Genomic DNA, 15,948 nt, shown 5'->3' on the forward strand with positions numbered 1-15,948 from the left:
ATGATAGTAGTGTTGTCCCAGTCGAATTCATGTTGCTTGTTGTCTGCGTGTGTGGCTACTAAGGATAGCTGGTCGTGTCGTTTCGTGGCTAGTTGATGTTCATGTATGCGGATTGTTAGCTGTCTTCCTGTTTGTCCTATATAGTGTTTAGTGCAATCCTTGCATGGTATTTTGTACACTACATTCGTCTTACTCATGTTGGGTATCGGGTCCTTCGTTCTGGTGAGTTGTTGTCTGAGCGTGGCTGTTGGTTTGTGTGCCGTTATGAGTCCTAGGGGTCGCAGTAGTCTGGCAGTCAGTTCCAAGATGCTCCTGATGTATGGTAGTGTGGCTAGTCCTTTTGGTTGTGATATGTCCTCGTTCCGTGGTCTTTCTCTTAGGCATCTGCTGATGAAGTTGCGCGGGTATCCGTTTTGGCGAATACCTTGTATAGGTGTTCCTCTTCTTCTTTTTGCCGTCCTGGTGTACTGCAGTGTGTTGTGGCCCTTTTGAATAGTGTCCTGATGCAGCTTCGCTTGTGTGTGTTGGGGTGGTTACTTTCATAGTTTAGGACTTGGTCTGTGTGTGTGGCTTTCCTGTATACTCTTGTAGTGAATTCTCCGTCTGGTGTTCTCTGTACCATCACGTCTAGGAATGGGAGTTGGCTATCCTTTTCTTCTTCTCTCGTGAATCGGATTCCTGTGAGTGTGGCGTTGATGATCCAGTGTGTTTTTTCTATTTCCGTGTTTTTAATGATTACAAACGTGTCATCGACATATCTGACCCAGAGTTTGGGTTGAATTTGTGGTAGGACTGTTTGTTCTAACCTTTGCATAACTGCCTCTGCTATGAGTCCCGAGATTGGTGATCCCCAACATGAGCAAGACGAATGTTGTGTACAAAATACCATGCAAGGACTGCACTAAACACTATATAGGACAAACAGGAAGACAGCTAACAATCCGCATACATGAACATCAACTAGCCACGAAACGACACGACCAGCTATCCTTAGTAGCCACACACGCAGACAACAAGCAACATGAATTCGACTGGGACAACACTACTATCATAGGGCAAGCCAGACAGAGAACAGCCAGGGAATTCCTAGAGGCATGGCATTCATCCACAAACTCCATCAACAAACATATCCACCTGGACCCAATATACCAACCACTACAGCGGACAGCTGAAACTGACAACTGGAAGCGGCAGGGACAGACCACTATAAACACCGGAGGAAACATCAAAGAAGCGCTTCGCAGGAGGCTCCCAAGCACTGATGATGTCGCCTAGCCAGGGGACGAAGTGTATAACTGCAAATCATTAATCCATTCTCCCTTGGCTATTTCCAGTCATCGTGACAAACATAAAGAAAATCATTGTGTAAACATTGTCTTAGTGAAGATGAGACAATGAACAGACTGAAAATGTTATTTATTCCTCAAAATATTATCATGTTTGAGATTCTAACTAACCTGCTTTGTAGGATATGTCTGGTAGAAAACATTCAGTGCGGTATTAAAATACCTCCATTATTAGTAGCAAATTATATAAATAAAAACAGGATTGATCTCTGGATTCACCAAAGCGATAGTCATGAATGTGTGAATCATACTTAAAATTTATAGATAAGATCTGATTTTTCTAATTTTTAATTCAATGTTTGGATCCCAGACTATTTACTGTTAGGACATGTCCATTTAGATTCCCAGTAATCTGATTCTACCTCAAAAGATCTGTACTTTAACCCTTTCTTGAATAAAGAGCTTTGTCAATTCTTGGAGAAGAGGTAGTTGAAGTCTCCTACTATTTCGTAAAGTGACAGCCACATAAGTGTCTCAGGAAAGATTGAAATAAGATTGTAAAATCATATGATTTAAGCTGCTTTTTAAAGAAAATAGCTCATATTTTCATTTTTATACAAAAGAATGTACATAGTTCTGGTCAGCTCTTGATTATGGAGGCTCATTAATAAATTACTAAATGTGTGCCTCCATATCTTGGCTGTATTTACAGACCAAGGAGGTCTTTACATTGCCATACTCTGTGGCTGATTCTGAGGAAACTCTATCATCTGATGTACGCAGGAAGGACTAAATGGGAAGGGCAATTCCTTTAAATAAAACAAATTTCAGTTTATTTTTCAAAGCAGGAATAATGGTCAGTCATTCATATGTTTAATTGAATATGAGATGGAGTATTCTGTACTGAAAGGACTGACCGTCTTGGTATGCAAGTTGACACTTTTCTTTCAAATGTCTTAAAGTACTTCAACATGTGATATGAAAACAGATGTCAAAATTTGGATAGAACCAGCAACTCAAAACTGGGCAAACCTGAAGCATTTTGGGTCATTAGCAACAGAATTGTATTTAACTGTGATCTAGAACCTCATGACCTGGTATATTCCCTATGCAATCATTAGCATCAAGCTGGGGAATTGCCCTTGGTTCAATGAAGAGTGCAGGAGAGAATGCCAGAAGCAGCCCCAGACATACCTATAGATGAGGTGTCAACAAGACAACTTGCATGCCAAAAAAGGAAACCGCATGCGATAACAGAGCTAAGTGAACCTGCAACTAGTTGATCAGATCTAAGTTCTGTAGTCTTGTCACATGCAATCACCAATGATAGTGGACGATAAAACAACCAGAAGGAGGAGGAGGCTGTGATCCCTCTTTTTCAATGGTAAAGGAGCCTGACACATCATTGTAAAAGACAAGGCTGAAGTATTTTCATCAATCTTTAGCAAAAAGTGTCAAAATGGTTGATCCATTTCATAGATGTCAGTCTTCATTCAATTTGATTCATTTCAATTGATATTAAGAAACAGCTGAAGGCTTTGGGCTCTGATAATATTCCAGCAATAGCAGTGTTGATTTGTGCTCCAGAACCTTTCTAGTCAAGCTGTTCTGGTCCAGCTTCAGTACTGGTATTAATCCAGCAATATCCAAAATTGTTCATATATACCCTGTCTGCCAAAAGCAGACAAATCCAAACTGGCTAATTCCCAATCCATCAGTCTGCCCTCAATTATCAGCAATGTGCTGGAAAGGATCATTAACAGTGCTATTAACTGGCAATTGCTCAGTGGTAACTTGTTCACTGACACTCAGTTTGGGTCCTGCCAATATCATCAGCTCCTGAACTCATTACAGTTGGGCAAAACAAAGACAAAAAAATGCAATAGAAGAGGTCCAGAGGTGAGGTGAGAATGACTGCCCTTGATATCAAGCCAGCATTTGATCAAATGTGGCATTAAGGAGCCCTTGCAAAGCTGGAATCGATGGAATACAGAAGGCAAACCTCTCCACTGATTGGATTCCTACCTGGTACAAAGGAAGGTAGTTGTGGTTGTTGGAGACCAGTTGTCACCGCCCCAGGAAATCTCTACAGGAGTTCCTCTGGATAATGTCCGAGGCCCAACCATCTTCAACTGCTTCATCAATGACCTTTATAATGTTCAGCACCAGTTGGAGGCTAGAAATACTGCAACTCCTATTTTTGATTTACTGCTGATTGCTGAGATGAAATAAACAATACCAATGAGAATCCTGGGAAATGCGGTAAGGCCACCGTCACCTCATCCTGGGCTTGCCAACTGAAGGATAACCCTCTCCTATTGGTGGAGGCAGCAACCCCACTTATGGTAGTGTATAAGACAGAGAATCTTGTAATGGGAACATCTCTCTCTCTCTCTCTCTCTTCAGGCTCCACAATTGCAGCTTGAACTCCCACAGTCAGTAACAGCCTCTCCAAAATCTCTACGTGCCTGATCTTGCTGCTTCCTCCTTGTGGCCAGGACTTCCTGACCAGCAGCAAGAATGCTGGCTGAAGGAATGTGTGGAGTTTGTACATTCTCCCTGTGTCTGTGTGGGTTTTCTCTGGGTCTCTGGTTTCCTCATCCAGTCCAAAGACATGCAGGTTAGGTGGAATGGCCATGCTAAATTGCCCCACGGTATCCAGGGATATGCAGGCTAGGTGGATTAACCATGGGATTACAGGGTTACACAGATAGAGTTGGGGATTGGTCTGGGTGGGTTGCTCTTCGGAGGGTTGGTGTGAATTTGATGGGCTGAATGGCCTGTTTCCACACTGTAAGGAATCTATGATGGTTCTATGATATAAATTAGGAGCAGAACTATTGCCATTCGATCCCTTGACCCTGCTCTGTCATTCAGTAAGACCATGACTGATCTGTTTGCATTTCAAATTACACATTCCAACCTACTCTCGATAATGTCTGATTCCTGACACTAATTAAAATCTTACCTATTCTCAAAATATTCAAGGACACTGCCTTTTGAGGTAGGGAATTCCAAAATTGCATAACCCTCAATAAGAGAAAAAAGTCCCCTCAGCTTTGGCCTAAGAGGGTGACCCTTAAAACAGTGAACCCTATTTGTGAACTCATCCACAACAGGAAACATCCTTTCCATATGTAATTTGTCATGACCATTCAGGATTTTATATATTTCATTCAGATTGCTCCTCATTCTTTTAGACTACAGTGAAAACAAGCCCATTCAATGTAACTTTGCTTCATAAGACAACACACTCATACCAGAGACTGAGTAGATCCATTTTTTGAACATGAAAAGATCCTCAGCTGTTGAAACTGGGATATGTTCTCGGTGGTTTGGTGAAGTCCAAACCCACCTCTTGACCAACACTGAAACCGTTCCAAAGGAAAAAAATCAAAAAATGACTTTAGGAGAAGAGATGAGAAAAAGGTTTAAAAAAAAGACAGGAAAGGAAAGTAGCAAAAGTCAAAATTGAGAACTCCAGTGGATTATAATGTCCATTTGTGGAGTAACAAGATGTGTTATAAAGAGAGAAATGTCTTTTTCTAATCCCACAGTATTGTGCCTCTAATGAGTTGCTCAAAACTCACCAATCTTTTTCCTCCTGTTAAGTTAGCTAGAACCATGTTAAGACCCTAATCTTGTCTTACAGAACTGTAAGGTCACTCTGCACAAGGTTGAAACCATACTCAAATGCTCAAGCTTGCTCATCATTAAAGATCTCCTCTCTCCAACAGCTGTTGACTATATCAAGTTAGATGGACTTGGGCAGCTGCAATCAAATTATGAATGGACACAGGATTTTGTGCACAAAATTTCCCTCACTGTTCCCATAGCACAGCTATTACAGAACAAAACAACAGCATGCAGAATATTGATGATCAATCAGTCATCAGCATTTCAGTACAATCTGGATTGTGAGTCATCCAATTTATCTGGTGAATGGCAGCTATTTCAAATGATAAGTGAAACGCATGCACAGCCTTTGGAGTGGATGGATGAAAAGCATCATGGATACACTGATTACATTGCTAACTAATTGACTATTAAGGCCTGGCTTAATTTTCCAGTTATACACAGTTCATGTCCCCAGCTGTCAGCAATAAGTCAAACTCCTTTGCTAATGATATTTCAACATTCAGTAACTATTTCTACAAATGCTGCTGCATTAATTTCTTCTTTAAATATTTAAACTCTCCTTTTGACTTTGTTTATGACTAGTGTTAACGAGGATTTTTCAACTGAAAAGTAAATTTAATTACTGTAACCCTAATGGTCAATCAGCAATTTTCCAGAAGAGACTTGGATTATACGATAAAGAAATATCAAAGTGAGCATAGTACACTTTGAGCTTGAATCTCAGAACATACAGAAATAATTGTTACCTTGTAAAGTACATACTGGCTTGGTTGAAGGAATTGGATCAATCCCAAATTTGACAGAAAGTTGAAAAATTGGGTTTGAGGTAAAGAAAAGATGAAAAGTTCTGAAAACAGGATCTGGACGATAGAGTAGACCACAGGGACTGCATCCCTTTTTATGATTCCTACATCCCCCATTTGAAATTTGTTACAGGTTCACCTTCAGTCTTGAGTACAATTCTAATGGTTTGAGTTGGAGTTCTGATTCATACAAAGGACTTCTTTAATTAGCTCGATGTTGACACCACAAAGCGCCAAAATCCTCTTTGAAAGCTTAGCTACTTCCAGGGGATATGAGAAGGTTCCATTTGATGTGACATCAGCCAAAGAGCATTCTAATTCAATTTTTTTCAGCAGTTTAAATCAAGATATGTTATTTTGTAATTCCCTTGCTGTGTTTTTCTTGTAGACCACTGTTATGCTTAATACAACAACAGCATCTGTTCTTCAGTTCTCGATTGGTAAGTGATATTAATCTTTGCTTCACTTATCCCACCCAATCAACATTGAAATTAAAATCTTTGGGATGAAGTAGGAGCTTTCACTTCAAATAAAGCATACATATTGCAATTTGCTTAACCTATCGAAGACAAATTTAATGTTGTTTTAGGATATATTCCAGAGAGATAACAATTAAGTTCTTGTATTAATTATCTAACACACTTAAAGAATGAGAACTTGCATTTATGTAGCACCTCACAATGTGCAAACATTTTACATCCCATGAAAGATTAGTGAAGTGCATACACTGTTGTAATGCAGGAAACACGGCAGGTGGTTTATACAAAGCAAAGTCCCTTAATCCACAATTTGATGCTGATCACATTTGTTTTATAATGTTTATTAAGAGATAAATGTTGTTCAGCACACCTGAGAAGAAGTTCCTGTTCTTCAAAGCATATTTGGAGTATTAGCCAAGATTCTTGTGCTCAAATCCCTGGAGGTATGCATTCTGACTTATCGGTGAGAGTGATACCAACTGAACTACAGCTGACAGATATAAGTTATAAATGTTATTTGTGAAAATTTCTCATACTTGTAATAGCATTTTGTTTTAATCTTTTCCAAATCAAGTTTTTCTCAATTCAGAAGCAGTTTTACTTTACCATGATGTGGATCATTTAAAACACTTGAATGAAAGGCCATTTGCTCCTTGAGCCTGTTTCACATAATCTAGCTCAGCCTTGAAAATATTTAATAACCCTTTTCTGAAGCTCTTCTGATGTGGTTCAAGCTAGCCCAAGCAGGAAGAGTACCCAAGTCCAACTCAGTTCAAAGTATGGTATGGAAGCTAGACCACAAGGAGTTCACCTTCAGAGACAGTTGGCAGGTTTGATTCAAGACCAGGCCCAACAATTAAGTGGGGAGGATGACAGCAATGACAGATGATTGGTTGCAAAATGATCCCACCCATGAACTGAATGAGATCCAACAAAAATACATTATTTCCACAGATGAAACTAGATTATTTCACCATTTTTTTGCCAGGCCACTCTTTGATGTTTAATGGTGGAACACAGCACTACTATGGTGTATGCAAACATGGATGGCACTAAAACACGACAGATATATGCCCAATGCATATTGCTGGCCTGAAATCAATGTTCTTCATGCCTCCCAATGTCAGGCTTCAGTAAATGGATCAGGGGTGCTCAGGAAGCAGCTGATTTCTAAAGTTATGGAGGCCATTTTGATGCTGTAGGAGGTGTGGAAGATGGTAGTGGGAGCAATAATTGCAAACTGCTTACATCACACTCAGTTTAAACAGGTTATATGACTACAAAAGACAATGAGAATGAGGAAGAACTAATGTGAAGCCAAAGACAAGACACTAGCACAGGGTTCAGAAGCCAGAGAAACATTATTGTTACAGCAAAGGAATATAAAATTCAATACTTCACAACCCAGTTCACACTTACATTGGGTGATGAACATATGAATGAATGTAATCACCTCCAGATACCCCTAATCTAATTCATCCCAAGTTTCAGTTTTGCTGGATGCCTGCTGGAGATGTGTTGAGAGGCAGGACCCTCAAAGAACTTGAAGGCATTGAAGTTTAAAACAGTGATTTTTTCATTTCACTTTTTCCACCTGTTTATTTACATTTACATTCTATTTAAGTGAAGAATCATGCCAAAGATTAATATAAGTACAACTTGTTGTTTCAACAGTTGTCATTCATTTACTGTGCAGTCCAGTGATGCAATAATTGATGTAAGGCTATATAAGAATAAAAATGCATTGCTCATTCACGTTAAGCTATTGGATTCAGTTTTATATGCTAAGTTGTTAATGCAAAAGCATATTTTTTTTTTGCTATGGTAAAAATGTTAAAGATACGTTAGTAAATTATAGTGCTGCAGAAGGGTATTTTGTGATGGTAATAAATTGGGACATGTTATAATGGTTCTTTAACTCTTAATATGTTTATAGCTTTTAGGGACAGTGTCCAAACAAAATATTTTGAATATCAATTTCTCATGAATAAGATTGTATTTACTTGTATCACTGTTTTTTCTTGTGAAGAGCAGAGGAGCAAATTAGATATAATTTGGACTTGGTCCTTTATTCCAGCTGCAGTTCAAATTTCTAATGAGCTATAGCTTTAAATATAATTATTTGAAATGTGATCCATGTACAAAAGCAATGACTTGCCAATCTACAGGATGTCTTTTTATTAAGGTGTTTAATACTTGTAGAGCTGAGAGCTCTTTTTCATTTACTGTTTGTTTCCTTCAGGTGAATGATGTTGTTTGTAACAGTGGGGAAGACAGACAATTTGTTTCTTTCTGTCTGGTAATGGAGTGCTCCTCTTCTGCTGATTGATGGGTTGCTCTGGAGATTAACCAAATAAAGCTTAATCTCACTTACTTGGAATGATTTTACAAATCCTTTCATGTTGATATTTTTAAGCTGTTTTTGTTTAAATTGGTTTTGCTTTCTGTGGAGTAGAGACTGGCAGCCAGGTTTGCGTTTCCCCACAGTTGTTGGGTAACCTGCTACTGTCACTCCAGCCTTGGGAGCCTGCCGTTGTCCTGGCTTCTCCTCAAAGATTGCCAGCTGGGTCCCAAAACTGGCCTGTATGGGTTCCCAATGCTATGATCAGACTCACAAACGAAAATTTGGCCCCTTCTTTCTGTTCAGACTTGATCCTGCTGTGCACCATTCTTTGATCAAAGGAAAGGTCTGTGATTTCCCACCTAGCCCTGCCCATTAGCTGATAGAAACTCTCTTTCCCAGTTGTTATGCATCACTTGAAACAGAGCTCTGTGCCTAACAAGTTAAATAGGAATTTCAGGTCTAAAATGAAATATTGTTTATGTGACAGTGATCATACCCTCAAACGCCAGAACCTCAATTTGACATTGAAGTCCAATCAAATAAGGGATTGTGTCCAAATATCTGAGAAAGGACAGGTTTCACATAAACTGTTCCATCATCTACTCATAAAGGGAAAAATAACAAATGTTGTAAATTAAAAATAATACATAAAACATTTGTGTTCTTTGTAATATGCCATTGGGCTTACATCATCACAATGTATTTTATGTTTTAGGATGTGGTCATGAGCCATGACTACACAGCTCAAGCATTTCACCCCCTGGAACCTTGTTCAAGTGAGAACAGAACAATTTATCAAAAGAGCATTTGAAAAAAAAATAGAAACAGATAGTAATTTCAAAGTGTTGTGTCAAAGCATAAAGTTATAGTTCTTGCAGAAATCAGTTGCTGTCAGAAAGCTGTGGTGAATGTGTGTTTGGTTACATCTGAGACCACCATCACTTAATATTAATAGGAATTACAATAGTAAATAGACAATAGGTGCAGGGTTAGGCCATTCTGCCCTTCGAGCCAGCACCACCATTCATTATGATCATGGCTGATCATCCTCAATCAGTATCCTGTTCCTGCCTTATCCCCATAACCCTTGATTCCACTATCCTTAAGAGCTCTATCCAACTCTTTGAAAGTATCCAGAGACTTGGCCTCCACAACCTTCTGGGACAGAACATTCCATACACCCACCATTCTCTGGGTGAAGAAGTTTCTCCTCAACTCTGTTCTAAGTGGCCTACCCCTTATTTTTAAACTGTATCCTCTGGTTCGGGACTCATCCATCAGCGGAAACATGCTTCCTGCCTCCAGAGTGTCCAATCCTTTAATAATCTTATACGTCTCAATCAGATCCCCTCTCAGCCTTCTAAACTCAAGTGTATACAAGCCCAGTCCCTCCAATTTTTCAGCGTAAGATAGTCCCGCCATTTCAGGAATTGACCTCGTGAACCTACACTGCACTCCCTCAGTAGCCAGAATGTCTTTACTCAAATTTGGAGACCAAAACTGCGCACAATATTCCAGGTGCGGTCTCACTATGGCCCTGTACAGCTGCAGAAGGACCTCTTTGCTTCTACACTCAATTCCTCTTGTTATGAAGGCCAGCATGCCATTAGCTTTCTTCACTGCCTGCTGTACCTGCATGCTTGCTTTCATTGACTAATGTACAAGAACACCTAGATCTCGTTGTACTGCCCCTTTACCTAACTTGACTCCATTTAGGTAGTAATCTGCCTTCCTGTTCTTGCCACCAAAGTGGATAACACATTTATCCACATTAAACTGCATCTGCCATGCATCCGTCCACTCATCTAGCCTGTCCAGGTCACCCTGTATTCTCCTAACATCCTCCTCAAATTTCACCCTGCCACCCAGCTTTGTCACTCAGTCAATTTATCAAACAAGTTTATCAGAATGAAAACATTGAGAAAAATATCTTTTGTTCTAATGCTATTTGATATTTGTACTTTCTGCAAGTTTAACATTTAACATCAGTCACATCTTTGTTATAATGAGACTGATTTTAAAAGACCTACACAATGTGTTGTTAAAAAAAATCCTTAGCAGATTAATATGGTCTCAGCTGTCCATGCTCACATTGACAGGTTGCTATGTGATGTATGGAGACAGTGAGGTCTGCAAATGCTGGAGATCAGAGTTGAGAGTGTGTTGCTGGAAAAGCATAGCAGGTCAGGCAGCAACCGAGGAAGCAGGAAAATCGACATTTTTGGGCCGGAGCCTTTCGTCAGGAATGCCAAGCCCGTCCTGATTAAGCGCTCCGGTATGAAATGTTGATTTTCCTGCTCCTCGGATGCTGTTTGACCTGCTGTGCTTTTCCAGCAACACACTCTCAACAATGCTATCTGATGTATAACTACTAAGAATTCCCAGCTAGACAGTTAAGTGGAGTACTGTGTGAAAATAAACTGAGGAGAATTTGATGAGGGGAGGAAGAAGGATGCATCATTGAACTGGTTTTGTACTAAATAGTAATAACAGAAAATTGAAAGTGGGTGGGGGATCTTCACATGTCTGAACTTGGTCATCATTCCTTCATCAATGGTGGGACTGTCAAGATCAGAGCAAGCTCCAGAAGTAACATATACACTCAAGAAGTGAAGTCCAGACTTAGAGGGTTCTGATGAAAAGACATAGAGCCATAGAGTTATACAGCATGGAAACAGGCCCTTTGGCCCAACTTGTCCATGCTGACCAAGTTTCCCTAACTGAACTAGTCCTGTTTACTGTGCTTGGCCCATATCTCTCTAAACCTTTCCTAAATAATTTCTCCAATCGATTCACAGAGAATATACATAGCTAAAGAATTAAGTAAATAACATTGACGTAAAAGTTAAGAGGAACATTCTGGGTGATGTACTGTAGTAGAATGAGAATGAATATAATGCAATTTTCATGTCTACCATGATGCAACAGTCATGTGCAAAAGACTTTGAAGAAAGGATGGATTAATCTATTGATTAGAGATGAACTAACGGAGGGTGTACATATTGTGTACATTAATGTAAATATGAGAGTTTGTATAGACCTACCATTCTTAGATAAGGGCAAACAATTACAGGCCACATATGACCAAGAAGAGGCAAGGGTAGCCATCTTTGCATTGTGCAGAATTAATGCCCCCCCCTCCCCCCAGTCATAAGACCTGTGGCAATACAAATGTAATATCCTCCTGGATGAAGGTGGGGCCTAGTGAGTAGAGCTGGGAAAAAGACTAATGGGTCAAAATGGACAAGGAGCGAGATATGAAAGCTGGCAGTTTCAAGGCATTGAGATTAAGCTACTGAGGTCAAGATCTCAGGTCAAGACCTCCTATTTTCTACAGAGTGGGAAGAAGAATCAGGAATCACATCAGCCTTAGCCAAAAACTATTTCAGAAAGACCAGGGTGGAATCTTCTATCCATTTTAGTCATAGAAGTCCACAGTACAAAAAAAAGGCCCTTCAGTTTATTGAGTTTGCAAGGGTCAAAAACTAATCCCTAACTATTCTAATCCCATTTTCCAGTTCTTGTCTATTTTAGCATTGAAAGTACACATCTAAATACTTCTTAAAAATTATAAGGGTTTCTGCCTCTGCCACCCTTGCAGACAGTCCACCATTCATAACCAGCAGTTCAAAATGTTGCTCTTAACTTCCAGTCTGCAACATTTTGTTACAACTCATTGATGAAATGTATGGATTATTTTTAGGCTGCAGGAGTGCAAGGAGTCAGTTCTGATCTTCAAACACTGCTTCTGCTCAATCTGAATTAGAAAATTGTTCTTGTTCCTTGTACAATGTGTACATATTGTTTGATTCAACAGTAAAAAATCATCAACTAGGCATTACATCTGGTACAGTGAGAGATGCATGTTATGTTTCTACCCGTTCATGCACCAAAAATCAGGCTTCTATCCTGACAATACATTATTTATTACTCCCAATATGTGCAGTAGTTAGATCTATGTCCTGGCTGTTAAAACATCAATAATCATTTCTGAGGTGGGTGAACTGGTTTGCATTACCAGCGCCTAATATTTCTTCAAATTTATTCAGTTTTCCCTATTGGGGAAAGTGACAGATTACTTTCCAGGATTATGACTTATCATCTATACATCATTGATGTCAGATGAATCATACAAATTCCATATTTATATTTAACCTCAAATCCACCAATAATTTCATCATAAATCTAACACATGAAATTCTAAAGACTAACATGGGGAACGATCAAAGGTCACTGCTGTGATTACTGATGCCTACATCAGTATCTTTACGTGTTGCCACTTTATCCCTTCTGATCTGCCTTCCAGGGTCTGGTACATGTCGTTTCAGCTATACTGATCCTGGTATTATCGTCTCCTACAGCAAGAACACAGCTGATTGGATTGTTCTGGAGAAAATTAGGTTTGTACAAAAGAATGTTAATGGGCAGGGATTAGAAAGAAGGGACACATGGCAACATACGGTCCACTATTAAGCTCTCGTTCCTAAACCTTGATTTAATACATGAGTAATGTGGGAGTCCTTGCAAATGTTAAACATGTAATCACTAACCAAAGGGTCATGAATTGGTTCTTACAGCTAACTTGCTGAGTTGGGAAGATTCTTTGTATGTTTAACAGCTGCTAATAATACAAACAAGAAAGGAGGGAAATACTTGCATTATCTAATTTAATTGTTTTGCACAGTCATCAGACTGAGAGCTATGACTGAGAAATATGTAATCCATGAGAAGAGAATATGTGACGTTAAGCAGCATGTAAGACCTGGTGAAAGATAGCAAGAAAATTACACAAAAAATTTTAAAATTATATATTTTTTAATAACAGGGCTCCATCTAACACCAGCACTGTTATCCACATAATCTACCTTCCTCAAGATGCCAAAGGCGAAAATATAAAATTTAAATGGGAGCAAGAGCATCTTCATGGAAGTGACGTCTATGAGGCTTGTTGGGCCCTGGATAACATACTGATCATCAATGCTGCACACAAACAGATGCTTCTGGAAGATAATCTAGACCCAGTCGACACAGGCCATTGGCTTTTCTTTCCTGGAGCCACAGTAAAGGTTCGCTGCAGTTAATTCCATTATCATAGTCAGTTATTGTCTTGATTCTGATTCATAAGCTCTATACCTCTATGAGCAGTGATACCCAGTGACTAATCAGTTAAAATATGACAGTCATTAAAAGCCTTCTCTGTTGGAAGGGCACATTAATTTAAACCTGCTTGCAAATGACATTTAATGCCATTCTATACAGAATTTGTGTTGCAATTACGCCTTGGTCCGTCTGGCTATCAAATATGTCCTTCCGTCTGGCTGGGTTGAATGACATGTTCTTAATTTAGGAAATTTATGATGTTCACTTGTTCTGAAATGAAGGTGTTGAGGGCAGATTCCTCTCCATCTGTCACCAGCCATTTGCAATCTGCCATTTCCCAAACCCAATGCCTGCAATCCAACAGCAGTAATCCTAACAAAGTGTGAGGCCCAGCTGTCGGGAAATATCATCACAACAGTGAAGCCTCAGGGGAAAAAAAAAATCAAGAACCTATTTTGATATTAGTCTTTGATGTGCATCTAGCTGTGCAATAATAAATGTGACAGGAAACATTCTTAGGACATGAAGGTGAGGTCATTTAGACTTGTATGTGAAGGGAAGTCTTGAAATGGGAATTGTTTTAGCTCCACCTAACAACCTGCTTGCATTGGAAACAAGCCTCATGTTCTCTGCTCCCTGGTTGTTTTGATTATTATTTCTGACACCAGTGTTGACATTATTTGCTTTAGCAAAATGCAGTTTAGAAGCATTCAAATTGAAAAATGTAAATTTTTTTCAAAGTCTGACAACATAGAAGATTCAACAGTATTAAAACTGCAAATGAGCTCCACCATTTTAACCACTCCTATGCATCTTTCCTACTTTTCAGAGTGAATTAAAATAATTTTGCATATTTTCACATACTTCAAACTCAGAGGAACTAAGATTTTTTAATTTTCAAAACTGTTTAAATTCAATATTTCTATGTTTTTTTCAAGTCTTATTTATAACATTGTTTTAAAGTTGTCAATGTATTTTAGCATACTAATGTTTTATTGTTTCATTGTATTGGTAAGTATATGAGCATCAGTAATGAATGATTATTAAGAATGCTGTCATCTGCTTCAAATAGCATTGTCTAGTAATTGGATACGGTGCAATCAAATTAATTTCATATCCTGTTTATGTATAAGATCTAGACTTATTGCCAGTTAAGAAGAGATTAAAAATGAGGTTTAGGTTGTAATAGGAATGCTAGAATTGTCTGCATCATTCCCTGATTAGGGAAGGGGAAAAATTAGTTGGGTATCACTGCTTTTGGTCAGCATCCAGTGATTGCCAGCTGGAAATGAATGTGTGAACATCTGGTGCTAACTAGATTAGGCTCAGCTATGGTACCTCTTAATGTTGAATAGGCTGCGGCACTCACTATGTGCAGATTGGACACTGGGGCAAAGTGGAGGAGATATTCTGATACCTGTGACAGACCTGTGGCAAATAAGATTCGTCAAGACAGAGAAGGGATAGTTGATTGTAAGAGGAAGTAAAGACATTGGAAAAACGTTCAGTTTCCCTGTTACTAACAAAACATTCCTTAAAATTCAAAACTATTATCCAAATCATAATAAATGCTGTTTGTTTATTTTTAAGACTAATGCCAAGAACATTCAAACCATACTTATATTTTAATAATTATAGATTAGTTTACAGTTAATTAACTTGCATTCAGTGTGCAGATCTTATCTCATCATTTTCAAGTTGGTTCAGGTTTTCAGGCCATAACATTCCATTTGAGCGTATAATTTAACACTAGAGTTAGCTCAACACCACACAAATGCAGAAAAGTGAAATATTTAGCTCTTTCGACATCATATTAATTTTCCACCAATTGTCACTTTTTAGCAATATCTTCTGAGAAAGTTTTACCTTACAGTTGTAAGTTTAAGTAGAGAGGGGTACAACAAAGAACTTCAAATTTCTTCAATATATTTTTACTTGTTTGTTACAATATGCACCTGACCCAGGTTTACTTGACACATTCATCCAATCTAATTCAACTATTTTACAATGTTTTGACCTGGGTAAAGCATCCTTACTGTGGAAGGGAGAAGTTGGCTTTGTTCCAATCTGAAGGAATCAATCCCATATATAATCGATAAGTGGCATTGTATTCTTCTGTAAAGTACAGTGAATTGGAACTGTGTTTCAGCCACCCTTTTATTTTCTATAACATCCCCTACCAGCAAGCAAACTAACAGACAAAAGCAAAGTAGACTTGCCCTAACTGCCTAAGGAGCAGGAGAATCGACATTTCGGGCATGAGCCTGAAGAAGGGCTCATGCCCGAAACGTCGGTTC

The 15,948-nt window shown here is 38.8% G+C and overlaps 1 protein-coding gene across 1 annotated transcript in view; it reads left to right on the top strand.

Annotated features, from left to right (window-relative positions):
• reln (reelin) overlaps positions 1–15,948 on the top strand; it is a 391,311-nt gene that overhangs the window by 150,932 nt on the left and 224,431 nt on the right. The window contains exons 8-10 of the mRNA XM_043713852.2: positions 6,117–6,168; positions 12,858–12,951; positions 13,377–13,617. Of these exons, the coding sequence (XP_043569787.2) occupies positions 6,117–6,168; positions 12,858–12,951; positions 13,377–13,617 (387 nt within the window). The remainder of the gene's footprint in view (positions 1–6,116; positions 6,169–12,857; positions 12,952–13,376; positions 13,618–15,948) is intronic.

This window comes from Chiloscyllium plagiosum, unplaced genomic scaffold (genome assembly GCF_037043375.1).
Source record: "Chiloscyllium plagiosum isolate Xiang-an unplaced genomic scaffold, Cpla_swu_hap1 HiC_scaffold_23, whole genome shotgun sequence".
NCBI lineage: Eukaryota > Metazoa > Chordata > Chondrichthyes > Orectolobiformes > Hemiscylliidae > Chiloscyllium > Chiloscyllium plagiosum.